The following is a 14,817-nucleotide window of genomic DNA, read 5'->3' on the forward strand; positions in this document are numbered from 1 at the left end:
CCGCGCGCCGCCGCGCCCGCCCTGCGCCGCCGCCTCGCCCCGCCGGCGCGCCGCTGATGACGTCGCGGCCCGGCGCGCGCCGCCATGTTGGGAGTGGCGCGCCCGGGGTGTTTGGGGGGGGGGCGCAGCGGTGCTGGGCGACCTTCCAGGAGGGGAGGGGGCGCGAGGGCGGCGCGGCCGTTACGTCATCGCGGCGCGACGGCGCCTGGCTGCCGCCATCTTAGGGGCGGCTGAGGGGGAAGGTCCCCAGCTCTGGCCCGGCGGTGGGGTGGCCCTGGGTCCCCATGGTCCTGCCCCATGGTCCTGCCTTGTACCTCCATGGTGCTGTCCTGGTCCTGCCCCATGGTGCTGTCCTGGTCCTGCCCCATGGTCCCACCTTGTATCTCCATGGTCCTGTCCTGGTCCTGCCCCATGGTCCTGCCCCAAGTCCCCATGGCCCTGCCATCCATAGCCTTGCTCTAGGGTCCCCATGGCCCTGTCCTGGTCCTGCCCCATGGCCCTGCCTGAGATCCTCATGGCCAAGACATCCCTGATCCCACCCCAGGTCCCCATGCCCCTGTCCTGGTCCTGCCCCATGGCCCTGTGCTGGGTCCCCATGACCTTACCGTCCCTGACCCGGCCCTGGGGTCCCATGGCCCTTGCCTGGGGTCCCCACAGCTACGGCATCTCTGTCCCTTCCCCAGTCCCTGCCAGCCCTGTCCCTTTCCCAGGTCCCCAGCTCCCTGCCGGCCCCGGTTCTGCCAGCCGTGCCCCTGGCTCTGGTGTTTCATTCCCTCGAAGTGGGGACCCACCACCCCTCTGGGGTCCCTGCAGCCCAGGAGAGCCTGAAGGTCTCGGTCACCTCTGTGTGGTGCCACTCGCTGCTCTGGGGCAGTGCGGGATGCCAAGGTGACGGTCCCTTACTTTCACCAGGCGACTCTGGCTCCATTCATCCCATCGGTGACCCCGTTTGAGGGCTTAACGTTGGGTTTTTCAGCGGTCTCTGACTTTTGATGACCAGGCACAAAAGCCACCAGCTCAATAAATGTCCTCTGCTCTTGCCCGGTGGCCCCAGGGCCACCAGAGGTGCTTGCATGGGACACGATGGGCTTGGGGACAAGGGGCCTGCCGTGGTGGCAGGACACAACCAGCACTTTATCGCAGCAACACCGACACTTTATTGCCTGGGGACAGGAGACCCTGGGAGATGGGGGTTAAACAACCCTCAGAAGGGGCCAGGGAGAGGCAGCTCCGGGTGCTGGTGAAGGTGACAGCGGGTGCCAGGCCACCGACGGGCAACGGGTACACGGTGGGGACCAAAGGGGATGAAGGGAGCGGAGCCATGCTGGTCCCAGCGCCGGGGCCGTCACACGCTGGTGGCCTGGGCATCGTCGCCGTTCTCGTCCCAGCTCAGCAGCGCCCGGCGCGCCGTCCTGCCGGGATGGCCCCGGAGCTGGGCGATGGCACCGCGCAGCTCCTCATGCTCCCGCTCTAGTGCCAACAGCCGGTTCTCCTGCAAGGCCACCATGTCAGCCCCTTGCCGCGGGACACCGGGGCCCTCACCCGGCTCTGCCCGCACCCGGGGTGAGCCAGCTGCCCGTCTCCTGGCTCTTACCAGCGCTCTGCCCTTCTCCTCGCTGGCCTTCAGCCTCTCCAGGTCCTTCTTGCGGGTGCCCTCGGCGGACGTCAACCTAGAGCAGACCAGGATCTATCAAGACCTCAACCTGCAGCTTGCAGCCCTGGTGTCGTCGTCACCCGGTGCCCAGAGTTGGGTGCACGGTGCAGATCCCATCGTCACCAGGTGCCCAGAGTTGGGTGCATGGTGCAGACCTCATCATCACCGGGTGCCCAGAGTTGGGTGCACGGTGCAGACCTCATCATCACCAGGTGCCCAGAGGTGGGTGCATGATGCAGACCTCATCATCACCGGGTGCCCAGAGTTGGGTGCATGGTGCAACCCCTGTGGTGCTGGGACTTCCCGGGGCCACCACGTCCGCCACGGTCCCTACCTGGCGCCCAGGTTGGCCAAGCGAGCGTTGGCCTCCTCCAGCTGCTGCCGGAGGTGCTCGAGCTGCTCGCGGTGCTGAGCCTGCTCCTGCCGCAGGCCGCGGTGCTGAGCCTCCGCCGCCTCCACCCGGGCCTCGGCCGCCCGCTGCCTCTCCCGGCTCTCGGCCACCTCCTTCCGCAGCGCCTCGATGAGCCGCCCGTGCTGGGGAGACGAGCGTGAACGGGGCGCCCAGCACCCACCGAGGGGACGCGGATGGGACGCGCCGGCGTTACCTTCTCCAGCGGCCGCATGGCATAGAGCTCGCTCGGCCCCGCCGCCGCCTCCTCCGCGTAGCGCTGCCACGGCACCGTGGACTTGCGGGGCAGCGACGCCGACAGCCGCAGCTTGGAACGACCCTGGGAGGGCGGCACCCGTCACGGCCCGCCCGGCTCGGCCACCCTTGGGTGCACGCCGCCTCCACGGCGGTTCCTTACCGGGGTGTCGCGGGGGACGGACGGACCCGAGGCGTTGGCGCTCGGCGGCTCGGCCACGTGCTCGACGCTGCTCTGCTTGCGCAGGCGCCGGGCGGCTTTGCTCTGCGCCGGCACGCTCTGAGTGCGCTGCACGTTCCTGCGCTCCCGGGCCGGCCGTGGAGATGGCTCCGGCGCCGGCTCCGGCTCCGGTTCTGGGCCGTCTTCCCGGCTCCGGACCCGGCGGATGCTGATGAGCGACTGGCTCTTGATGAGGGGGCTGTGCTTGCTCAGGTCCCGCGGCAGCACGAAGCCCGGCTTGGAGCTCTCCGCTGAGCTGCACGGGGAGGTGGAAGGACCCAGATGGGACCAGAACCATCCCCTGAACCCAACCGGGACCAGAACCATCCCCTGAACCCAACAGGGACCAGAAACACCCTGAACCCAACTGGGATCAGAACCACCCTGAACCCAACTAGGACCAGAGCCGTCTCCTGAACCCAACCAGGACCAGAACCACCCTGAACCTGCCTGGGACCAGAACCATCCCCTGAACCCACCCAGGACCAGAGCCACCCTGAACCCAGCTAGGACCAGAACCATCCTCTGAACACAACTGGGACCAGAATCACCCCAAATCCAGGTAGCATCAGAACCAACCCCTGAACCCAAATGGGACCAGAATCACCCCAACCCAGCCAGGACCAGAACCATTCCTGGTGTCACCTGTACTCAAGCCCCTCCAGACCCCCTGTTCCTGCACATCCCCCAGCCCCGTGTGTCCCCCCACCGGTACCTTTGCTCCATGATGGAGCTGAGCCGGACGGAGACAGGGACGGGGGTGCCGTCCCTGATGGCGGTGAGGATGGTGGGCAGTGGCTCCAGCTCCTCCTGCGTGGCCTGCCGGCGCAAGACGGGGCTGTTATGGGGCTGGCAGGTGGCCATGGGGTGGGCACCGTCTGTGGCAGTGGGTGCCCAGCTCTGCACATGAGGAAAAGGAGCCAGCCGGTCTCGCTGGCCACCCCTGGGGACACGTGGGACCAGGTGGCACCTGGTCCAGGCCGGAGAAAATGTCGCAGAGCAGGAGGTGGAGGGTGGCAAGCTCCAGGGCCAGGTCCACGTAGCCGTCGTAAGTGGCCATGTGGGCGCTGCTCTCGGGGTTGGCCACGCTCTGCAGGAAGGCCGTCATGGTGCTCCAGTTGTGCTCTAGGAACTCATTCATGAAGCCCATGTAGGCCTCCTTCTCGCCAAACCTGGAGACCACGGTGTTTGGTCACTCGTGGGCCAGGCCACAGGCCAAGGCGTTGCCACAGCCACAGGCCGAGCCACCACCATGACCACGGGCCAAGCCACCTCCATGACCACGGGCCAAGACACTGCCATGTCCTTGGACCAGCCACCACCATCCCATGGGCCAGGACATGGGCTAGGACACTGCCATGTACTTGGACCAGGCCACCAGCATGCCCACAGGCCAGGCCACCATGTCACACACAAGGCTCTGGTGGTGAGAACATGCCAGCTTCATGCATAGAGTGGAGAAGTCCTCTGCTGCCCCATGGATGATTCGTGGCATGTAGGGGACATCCCTGCTGCCCCATGGTACCTAGGGGACATCCCTACTGCTCCGTGGGATGTAGAGGACACTCTTGCTGCCCCATGGCATGTGGGGGACAAACCTACTGCCCCATGAGGCATAGGAGAAGTCCCTGATGCCCCATGGCACATTGGGGACATCCCTGCTGTCCCATGGTGGTCGATGGCATGCCCAGCCCTGCTGTGGCAGGCACGTCGGGTGTCCCCTCCCCACCGGTGCCATGCTGGGACGTACGTGGTGAAGTTGGCCAGGTTCTGGATGACCTTGGCCACGAGGGTGAGGGTGCGAGCGGTGGCCTCGCTCGGGTACTCCTGGACGAGGCCGAAGAGGCTGGGCGACATGACGGCGGGGCACAGGAACCGCAGGAAGAGGGAGGCCGAGACCAGGCGCTGCCCAATGCCCTCCTTGCCCCGCGCCGCGCACTCCTCCTGCCACGCCGCGAAGATCTCGCCCAGCTCCGCTGGGAAAGCGCTGCGGGGAACGATGCCATGAGGGGTGCCAGGGCGGTGGGTGTCCCCGGAGCCCCTCCAGGCTCTGTGGTGCCCACCGCACCATGGCATGTCCATGCCCATCCTCGTGCCCCTCCCCATGTGTGTCCCCAAGCTTGTCCCCAAGTGCTTCCTGGTGCTGGTGTGTGTCCCCATGCCCGTCCCAGAGCTAGTGCCCATCTGCAAGCCCATCCCCAAGCCCATCCTGGTGCCACTGCCCATCCCCATGACCACCCAGTGTCCATCCCCAACACCATCCCCGTGTCTGTTCCGTTGCCTGTCCCCATGCCTGACCCCATGCCCACATAGGAGATGGCCCTGCTGCCCCATGGCCAAGCCATGGCATGTAGGGGATGTCCCCATGCCCGTCCTGGTGCTGGGACCCATCCCAATTACTGTCCCAGCGCCAGCCTCCAAGCTCATCCCCATGTCTGTCCCGTCGCCTATGCCAATGCCATCCCCAAGCCCGTTCCCATGCCGGTGCCCATCCCCGTGCCGGCGCAGCGCAGCCCTCACTCGCAGGACGCGGCGATGCGCTGGAAGGTCTCCTCGCAGACCTGCCGCAGGTTGTTCTGGTTGTCGGAGAGGTCGAGGCCGGCGCATTTGCTGGGATCGACCTCGCAGCTATCGTCCGAGGTGCAGAGCTGGGCCACGGCCTCGCCTGGGCAACGCGGGGACAGCCCGTGAGGACACCACCCAGCCACCACCACAGGCCACGAGCCCCGCCGCCACATCCCTGCAGATGTCCTGGAGGTTTCCTGCACCCCACAATGCCCTGGACATGCCCACCGTGTACTGCACCCCATAACGCCCTGTAGCATCTCTACACGTCCTGGCCATGGCCAGCGTGTCCTGCAGCCCCCGTAATGCCCCATTAGATATGATAACGCCCGGGCTATGCCCAACATGTCCTGCACCCTGTAACATCCCATAACACCCCATAATGCCCTGAAAAGCCCCGTACCCAGTGTGTCCTGGAGGTACTTGCCCCCCACCAGTTTCATGTACTCGTCAATGGCCTTGGTGGCCAGTGTATTCTCGCGGAAGATGAGCGCCTCACGGTCGTCAAAGCGGTCCAGCTCAGCCACGCCGAGGTCGATGAGGAAGGCCTGTGGGGTGGATGGCATCTGTGGGCTTGGGGGGCACTTAGTGGCCCCAAACTACCTTGCCCAACCTGGCCTAGACAGCTTCTGGCTCTGCTGGGACTTCTCAAATTGCCTTTCGCGTCCCATCCCATCTCATTCCCTCTCCTCCCATCCCGTCCCAACCCAACCCATCTCCACCTGGGTGGTGCCTGGCTCCCATGACTCATCCATGCCATGCCATGCCATGCCATGCCATCCCATCCCATCCCAAACCAGTCTGGGCAGTTCCAGCTCTTCTGGCACCCCCTAAATCACCTTTCCCACCCCATCCCATCCCATCCCATCCCCACCTGGGCAGTGCCAAAGCTCTCCTGGCACCCATAACTCATCCATGCCATGCCATGCTGTGCCAACTCATCCCATCCCAAACTCATCTGGGCAGTTCCAGCTCTTCTGACATCTTCCAAATCACCTTTCGCATCCCAAAGCATCCCTGCCTGGGCAGTGCCCAGCTCTCCTGGTACTCACAACTTGCTCAACCAACTAAGCAAAGCTCATCTCACCCCCTCCCAGCCCAACCCATCATGCTCGTGTCACCCTGAGCCATGTCCAACTCATCCCAATCCACCGTGCCCACCATGCCCATCTCACCCTGGGCAATGCCCATCTTGCCCCATATCCACCGTGTCCATGCCACCTTGGGAAATGTCCATCTCAACCCAACCCACCCTTCCCAATGCACCCCGGGCTGTGCCCACGGCACCCCAAGCAGCACCCACTCCACCTTGGCCTTGCCGGTGCTCTGCAGGACGTGGACCAGGGCCCCGGCCAGCTCCTCCTTGTGCCGCACGGCGATGACGGGCTCCAGGCGGGCGCACAGCTCCCGGTAGTGGAAGGTGATGAACTCGGCCAGCTCCTTGTAGCGCACGATGGGCAGCACCCTCACCTCCTGGTAGCGCCCGCGGATCCTCACGGCCGGTGGCCGCTCGCGGCCCGACGGGTGCCCGGGGCCGCTCAGCGGGTACCAGCGCTCCAGGGGCTGCCGCGCGGTGGCCAGCAGCTCGCTCAAGGGGACGGTGACGGAGGCCAGGGGCTCGCGGGGCCGCCCGTCGTCCTCGCGGCACAAGGCCAGGGTGAGGGTGCGGGCGCGGGGCAGGGCGGCCAGCTGGAAGAGCTCGCCCCAGAAGAGCTCGCCGCCGGGGCCGGCCGCCTTGGCCGTGGTGCGGGCGTAGAGCGCGCCGTCCAGGTGGAGCTGGCAGCGGAGGCGGCGTCGCGGCGGCAGGTCCCGCGCCTCGTACACCCAGAGGCTCAGCGCCAGCTCCACGCGCTCGCAGTTGTCCTGGGGCGGGGGACAGTGTCAGTGCCCCAGGGGGACAGGAGGGGACGTTGGGGATGGGAGGGGATGGATGCGTCTGCAGGGAGATGGAGGGACAGGAGGGGACGTTGGGGATGGGAGGGGATGGATGCATCTGCAGGGAGATGGAGGGACAGGAAGGGACGTTGGGGATGGGAGGGGATGGATGCATCTGCAGGGAGATGGAGGGACAGGAAGGGACGTTGGGGATGGGAGGGGACGGAGGCATCTGCAGGGAGATGGAGGGCCAGGAGGGGACGTTGGGGATGGGAGGGGACAGATGCATCTGCAGGGAGATGGAGGGACGGGAGGGGATGTTGGGGATGGGAGGGGACGGATGCATCTGCAGGGAGATGGAGGGACAGGAAGGGACGTTGGGGATGGGAGGGGACGGAGGCATCTGCAGGGAGATGGAGGGACGGGAGGGGACGTTGGGGATGGGAGGGGATGGAGGCATCTGCAGGGAGATGGAGGGACAGGAGGGGACGTTGGGGATGGGAGGGGATGGAGGCATCTGCAGGGAGATGGAGGGACAGGAGGGGACGTTGGGGATGGGAGGGGATGGAGGCATCTGCAGGGAGATGGAGGGACAGGAGGGGACGTTGGGGATGGGAGGGGATGGAGGCATCTGCAGGGAGATGGAGGGACAGGAGGGGACGTTGGGGATGGGAGGGGACGGATGCATCTGCAGGGAGATGGAGGGACGGGAGGGGACGTTGGGGATGGGAGGGGATGGAGGCATCTGCAGGGAGATGGAGGGACGGGAGGGGACGTTGGGGATGGGAGGGGACGGAGGCATCTGCAGGGAGATGGAGGGACAGGAGGGGACGTTGGGGATGGGAGGGGACGGATGCATCTGCAGGGAGATGGAGGGACGGGAGGGGATGTTGGGGATGGGAGGGGACGGATGCATCTGCAGGGAGATGGAGGGACGGGAGGGGATGTTGGGGATGGGAGGGGACGGATGCATCTGCAGGGAGATGGAGGGACAGGAAGGGACGTTGGGGATGGGAGGGGACGGATGCATCTGCAGGGAGATGGAGGGACGGGAGGGGACGTTGGGGATGGGAGGGGACGGAGGCATCTGCAGGGAGATGGAGGGACAGGAGGGGACGTTGGGGATGGGAGGGGATGGAGGCATCTGCAGGGAGATGGAGGGACAGGAGGGGACGTTGGGGATGGGAGGGGATGGAGGCATCTGCAGGGAGATGGAGGGACAGGAGGGGACGTTGGGGATGGGAGGGGATGGAGGCATCTGCAGGGAGATGGAGGGACAGGAGGGGACGTTGGGGATGGGAGGGGATGGATGCGTCTGCAGGGAGATGGAGGGACAGGAGGGGACGTTGGGGATGGGAGGGGATGGATGCGTCTGCAGGGAGATGGAGGGACAGGAAGGGACGTTGGGGATGGGAGGGGATGGAGGCATCTGCAGGGAGATGGAGGGACAGGAGGGGACGTTGGGGATGGGAGGGGATGGAGGCATCTGCAGGGAGATGGAGGGACAGGAGGGGACGTTGGGGATGGGAGGGGATGGATGCGTCTGCAGGGAGATGGAGGGACAGGAGGGGACGTTGGGGATGGGAGGGGATGGAGGCATCTGCAGGGAGATGGAGGGCCAGGAGGGGGACAGGAGAGGATGACCAAATCCTCAGGGGGATGGTGGGACAGGAGGGGACACCAGGGGACAAGAGGGGACATGGAGGAGCAGGAGGGGATGGCCAAATCTGCAAGGGGATGGAGGGACACCAGGGGACACGGGGGACAGGAGGGGACATGGGAGAATGGGAGGGGATGGCCAAATCCTTAGGGGGATGAAGGGACAGGAGGGGACACCAGGGGACAGGACGAGGTGGCCACATCTGCAGCGGGATGGAGAGACAGGAGAGGACTTGGCGGAGGGACAGGAGGGGACATCCAAACTCGCAGGGGGACAGGAGAGGACACGGGGGACAGGAGAGGATGCAGGGGGGCAGGAGGGGACACAGGGGACAGGAGGGGACACAGGGGACAGGAGGGGCCCCACCTTGTTGGGCTGCACGGTGCGGCGCAGGTTCTCGATCCAGCGGTCGCGCTCGGCCAGGGACGCGCACCCGAAGGAGCGGCTGCCCTCGCTGGTGATGACCTGGGTGCGGGGAGGCCGTTGGCGGTGTCGCGGGGGGCCGGGGGCACCCAAGGGTGCCCAGGGGGACCCTGGCATGGGGGCTGCGCTGGGAGATCGTGGGGCCCGGGGGGGGGGACTCTGGGTGCCTGGATGGGGCTGTGCTGGGGGTCCTGGGTGCCTGGGTGGGACCGTGCTGGGGGTGCTGGGTGCCTGGATGGGGGTGCCGGGTGCCTGGATGTGGCTGTGCTGGGGGTCCTGGGTGCCCTGGGTGCCTGCATGGAACAGTCCTGGGGTTGCTGGGGGTGCTGGGTGCCTGGATGGGGCCGTGCTGGGTGCCTGGATGGGGCTGTACTGGGGGTGCTGGGTACCCTGGGGGCCTGGATGTGGCTGTGCTGGGGGTCCTGGGTGCTGGATGGGGCAGTGCTGGGGGTCCTGGGTGCCCTGGCTGCCTGGATGTGGCCGTGCTGGGTGCCCTGGGTGCCTGGATGGGGCCGTGCTGGGTGCCCTGGGTGCCTGGATGTGGCTGTGCTGGGGATGCTGGGTGCTGGATGGGGCAGTGCTGGTGGTCCTGGGTGTCCTGGGGGTCCTGGGTGCCTGGATGTGGCCACACTGGGGGTGCTGGGTGCCTGGATGGGGCCGCACTGGGGGTCCTGGGTGCCCTGGGTGCCTGGATGTGGCTGGGCTGGGGGTGCTGGGTGCCTGGATGGGGCAGTGCTGGTGGTCCTGGGTGTCCTGGGGGTCCTGGGTGCCTGGATGTGGCCACACTGGGGGTGCTGGGTGCCTGGATGGGGCCGCACTGGGGGTCCTGGGTGCCCTGGGTGCCTGGATGTGGCTGGGCTGGGGGTGCTGGGTGCCCACACAAGGCCACGCTGGGGGTGCCGGGTGCCCCGGGGGTCCGGCGGGCGCCCGTACCTGGAAGCAGAACTTCTCGCCCACGATGCTGCCGTGCACCGGCCGCACGATGACGTTGTCCCCGGTGAGGTCCAGCTCGGCCGCGCTCGGCGGTGGCAGCAGCGACTCGCGGGAGCCGCTCCGGCTCGGGGCTCTGCGGGGACACCGGTGTCACCGAGCACCCCGGTGACCCCCCAAAACGCCCGCGGCACCCTCCGCGGCACCCTACCTCTCGCCGTCGGCACCGGGCATCGCCGTTGGCTCCGCTTTGGCCCCGGCGCGACCTTTCCGCTCCCGCAGCCGCTTCCATAGCAGCCCCTGGGAAAGGGAACGGGGGCGGCGGACACCCCCGGCGCTGAGCACCCAGCGGCCGAGCACCCGGCGGCCCCGGGGTGGGCGGGTGACGCTCACCTTGACGTTGCCGAACTGGGTGGCTTCGCCCTCGGCGCCTCTCGCCGCGGCCCGGCCGCTCCGCTCGTCCGTGGGCGGCTCTGCGAGGACGGAGGGGGTGCTGGGTCAGTCCCTTGCACCCATGGGGGCAAATCTGGGTGAATCGCCCTCCCCGCCGTGCCAGCACCCGAGGAAGGACCCAGATGTCCATGTCCTTCAGGTCCTGACCGTGCTCCAACGCATCCTCAACCGGAGAGGTCGCCCGGCTCCATCCTGCACCTCCACGCGGAGGGAGGCACCCAAAACCGCCGAGCCCCGACGCCGGGGAAGTCCCTCCGGGCCGGGTCGGTGGCAGGGGACACCACGGGCCACCGTGGCGGTCACTCACCTCTGTGCGCGGTGCACAGCAGCCAGCGCCGGGGCCCCATGGCTGGCGGCGGTGCCGTCTGCCCGCGCTGCCCCGGGCGGCGGGGAGGAAGCCGAAGGCGCTTATCGCTCACATCAGCACACGCAGCAGCCCGGAGGAAGCGGTGACGGTGACAAGGCATCCTCACGCCGAGCACTTCCTCCGTGCACGGGGCACGGCGCGGTGCGCGGCACGGGGCGCACCGCGGCGCGGGGCAGGGTGGGGGGCACGGGGCGCAGATGGGACGCGGCACGGTGCACGGCACGGTGCGTGGCACGGTGGAGAGCAGGTGACATGTTGTGGAGCGTGGCGTGGAGCACAGCGTGGGACGTGGCGTGGTGTGCAGGACGTGGCATGGGGCATGGCGTGGTGGAGAGGTCATGGCACGTGGCATGATGCCCAGCATGGGACATGCCATGGTGCAGGGCATGGTGGAGAACATGGGACCTGGCATGGTGCATGCCATGGTGCACAGCACGCACGGGACATGGCATGGTGCAGGGCATGGTGGAGAACATGGGACATGGCATGGTGCAAAGCATGGTGGAGAGCATGGTGCAGGGCACAGCACATGGCATGGTGCCCAGCATGGGACATGCCATGGTGCAGGGCATGGTTCATGGCATGGTGGAGAACATGGGACATGGCACGGTGGAAAGCATGGTGGAGGGCATGATGGAGAGCATGGGACACAGCATTGTTCATGGCATGGTGCACAGCATGGGACATGGCGTGGTGCACGGCATGGTGGAGAACATGGGACGTGGCATGGTGCCGGCCATGGTGCACAGCATGGGACATGGCATGGTGCAAGGCATGATGGAGAGTATGGGTCATGGCATGGTGCAAAGCGTGGCGGAGAGCACGGTGCAGAGCAGGGCACGTGGCACGGTGCCCAGCATGGGACATGGCATGGTGCGTGGCATGATGGAGAGCATGGGACATGGCACAACACACGGCGTGGCGCACCGCAGAGGACACGGCACGGTGCACAACGCGTGGTGCACGGCAAGGGACACAACACGTCACACTACACGTCACACAGTGCAACACGTGGCACGGGACAGTGCACGGCTGCGATCCACGGCGCTGGGCCATGCTGGTGGTGCACCCACACGCACGGGACCCACATCCACGTGTGCAACCCCCCCCTCAGCACGTGGCGTCCCGTGGCGGGCTCGCTCACCGGGGTCCCTCCTGCCACCGGCCAGGTGCAGGCTGGTGCCATCGGAGATGGAGCTGCCGGTCTGGTTCCTGCTCCTGAACAAAACCTGACGGCAGAGACGGGTCAGGCACCGCCGTGGCACCCACCTCGGTGGCTCCTTTGGTCCCAGGGTGCCCAGGGGCCTCCTACGGTGCTGCCAGCCTCACCTCCTCGTCCCTGCCCACGAGCACCAGCTGGCCATCTACCAGCGAGAAGTTGGAGACATCCCACACCGGGGCGTCGGGCATGGGGGCCAGCGGGATGGGTGGCACGCCGTGGCTGCTCTCGGGGGCTGCGGGCGCAGAGCAGGGTGTCACGGGTGGCCACCGGCCACGGCACTGCTAGGCCTGACCTTGCCCGTGGTCCCCGTGGTGGGGCTGAGGGATACGTGGCCGTGGTCATGTCGCCATCAGTGCGGTGATGCCAGGGCACACGTGGCCATGGCCTTGTCATGGTTGGGACAAGTGTTGGAGGACACATGGCCTTGGTTGTGTCACCATCAGGGCTGAGATGCCAGGCACACGTGGCCACGGTTGTGCCACAGGTGGGGCAATGGTGATGTGGGACATGTGGCCATGGCCATGTCACCATCAGTGCTGCAATGCCGGGGCGCACATGTCCACGGTTGTGCCCCAGTTGGAGCAACAGTGCTGGGGGATGCATGGTGGTGGCCATGCCACCATCAGTGTGGCAATGCTGGGGCACATGGCCACGGTCGTGCCATGGTTGGCATCATCACCCACCACCCATCACCCCTAACCTGTCACCATCACCCTGCATCATCACCCACCATCCATCAACCCCCCCAAACCATCACCCTTCATCATCATCCACCACCCACTCCATCACCATCAACCTCAACCTGTCACCATCACCCTCCATCATCACCCACCACTTATTACTCCCAGCCCTTCACCCACCACCCATCGTCCCCAGCCCAGCAGGCCCCGTCCCCACCGACACCCCCATACCTGGGGCCGCATCGTGGGGCACCCGCTCCGCCCTGGCCCCGCTCTCCACGTGACCCTTCCTCTTGGACATGGAGCGCAGGTACTTCTGCAGCGTGGCCTTGCCCCCCTCGGCACCCCGCGGCTCCTTGGCCACCTTGGAGGGGGCCGAAAAAGCCCTTTGGAAGAGGGACCGCCGGGCGCTGGCTTTGGCCGGGCTCGGGGTCCTGGCGCTGGAGCCGCCTTTTCCGGCGCCGTCCTCGGGACCGTCGGACTCGGGTTGGCTGTAGGAACGTTTCCAGCCCTGGAGCCGGGCCCAGGGCCGGCTGCCCGGGGACGCGGTGCCCCGCTCGGGCTCCCGCTCGCCCGCCGCGGCCGTCCGCCACTTGTAGGTCTTCAGCAGCATCTCAGCTCCCGGCGGGGCTTTCTCCACCTCCATCTGTGGGACGGGGACAGCTGTGGTGGCCATGGCACTGTGGGGTGCCCGCGGGATGGGATGGCAGCCCGGGGTGGAGGGGGGTGGCAAGGGGACCTTTAAGAGGACACCCACGTCCAGGCACTCCTGTCCAGCACCCTGGGCTTTCTGGCATGGAAAAGGGTCCCTTCAAGATGGGGTGTCCCCATGGGTGCTCATGGCACGAGGGTGCCCATGCCCACTCAGGGCCTCCATGTCCCCATGGGTGCTCATGGCACAGGGCTGGCCATCCCCACCCAGGGCCTCCCTGTCCCCATGGGTGCTCATGGCACGGCGGTGGCCGTGCCCACCCAGCTCCTCCATGTCCCCATGGGTGCTCATGGCATGGGGGTGGCTGTGACCACCCAGGGGCTCCTGTCCCATGGGTGCTCATGGCATGGGGGTGGCTGTGACCACCCAGGGGCTTGCCATCCCTGTGGGTGTTCATGGCATGGAGGTGGCTGTGACCACCCAGGGGCTCCTGTCCCCATGGGTGCTCGTGGCACGGGGTGGCCGTGACCACCCAGGGCCTCCCTGTCCCCATGGGTGCTCATCCATTGAGGGTGACCGTGACCACCCAGGGGCTCGTCATCCTCGTGAGTGCTCATGGCATGGAGGTGGCCGTGACCACTCAGGGGCTCCTGTCCCCATGGGTGCTCATGGCATGGAGGTGGCCGTGCCCGCTCAGGGGCCTCCACATCCCCATGGGTGCTCATGGCACAGAGGTGGCGGTACCCACCCCCCTGGGTGCCCACGCCGGACCCTGCCCTGCACCGAACCGGTCTCTCCGCGTGGCCCCGCCAGGGCGCGGTGGCACCGGGGCTCGGTGACACCGGGGCGCGGTGGCCCCGGCGCAGGGCGCCACCAGGGGCGGGTGGCCTGCAGCCACCCTGGCCCCGGGTGCAGGCGGGTGCCGGAGATGCTTCCGTTGGCGCCGCGGCCACACGTCTCCCCAGCGCCGCCACCGCATTTCCTCCTGCCACCTGCTCCTTCCGACGCAGGGCCCCGGCCATGGGTGCCCCCCACCCCAGGGTGCACGTGTGGGTGCAGGTTTGGGGGGGGGCTGGCTGCACCCCAAGGCCACCGCGCGGTGACATCCATCCCCCCCGTCTCCAGGCCTGGGGTGAAGTGAAGTGGGTGCCACCGCGGCAGCACCCAAACTGGGGGTCCCAGCACCCGAGCGCCGAGCTGGGGTGGGTGCCCAGGCCGTGGGGTGGGGGGTGCGGGGGGGGGGTGCACGCTTTGGGGGTCCCCTCACCGGCGGTGTCACCTCCCCATCACCCGTCTCCTTGCAGCCGGTGCTCCTGGCCGCCCCAGCACCCGCCGTCATCCGGGTGCACCCGCTGGCGGAGCATCACCCCGGGGTGCCACCCGCTGTGTTCCGTCCCCCCCCCCGCCCCCGCCACCCCAGTTGGTACCTCGGCCGCTCGCTGCCTGCCGCGGCGCCCGGGCTCGGCTGCCCCG

At 67.4% G+C, this 14,817-nt stretch overlaps 1 protein-coding gene across 1 annotated transcript; it reads right to left on the bottom strand.

Annotated features, from left to right (window-relative positions):
* Positions 1-1,140: 1,140 nt before the first annotated feature.
* On the bottom strand, positions 1,141-13,338 carry RASAL3 (RAS protein activator like 3). The gene is made up of 18 exons (XM_064499329.1): positions 12,924-13,338; positions 12,120-12,244; positions 11,935-12,019; positions 10,364-10,443; positions 10,182-10,270; positions 9,974-10,106; positions 8,984-9,082; positions 6,391-6,945; positions 5,486-5,630; positions 5,038-5,182; positions 4,268-4,504; positions 3,488-3,689; positions 3,233-3,336; positions 2,461-2,773; positions 2,260-2,382; positions 1,989-2,188; positions 1,595-1,670; positions 1,141-1,492 (listed from the first exon to the last, which is right to left on the bottom strand). The coding sequence occupies exons 1-18, from the start codon at positions 13,336-13,338 to the stop codon at positions 1,346-1,348; spliced, it is 3,273 nt and encodes a 1,090-aa protein (XP_064355399.1). The 3' UTR covers positions 1,141-1,345.
* Between the last annotated feature and the right edge of the window lie 1,479 nt (positions 13,339-14,817).

This window comes from Dromaius novaehollandiae, chromosome 33, assembly GCF_036370855.1.
Source record: "Dromaius novaehollandiae isolate bDroNov1 chromosome 33, bDroNov1.hap1, whole genome shotgun sequence".
Classification (NCBI taxonomy): Eukaryota; Metazoa; Chordata; class Aves; order Casuariiformes; family Dromaiidae; genus Dromaius; species Dromaius novaehollandiae.

Excerpts from the sequence above, each read along its gene's own strand:
- RASAL3 (XM_064499329.1), bottom strand. The coding sequence starts at position 13,338 with ATGGAGGTGGAGAAAGCCCCGCCGGGAGCTGAGATGCTGCTGAAGACC. Across the intron at positions 6,946-8,983 it reads GCACCGTGCAGCCCAACAAG|GACAACTGCGAGCGCGTGGA; the intron begins GTGGGGCCCCTC and ends CCCCCGCCCCAG. Across the intron at positions 1,671-1,988 it reads TTGGCCAACCTGGGCGCCAG|GTTGACGTCCGCCGAGGGCA; the intron begins GTAGGGACCGTG and ends GGTCTGCTCTAG.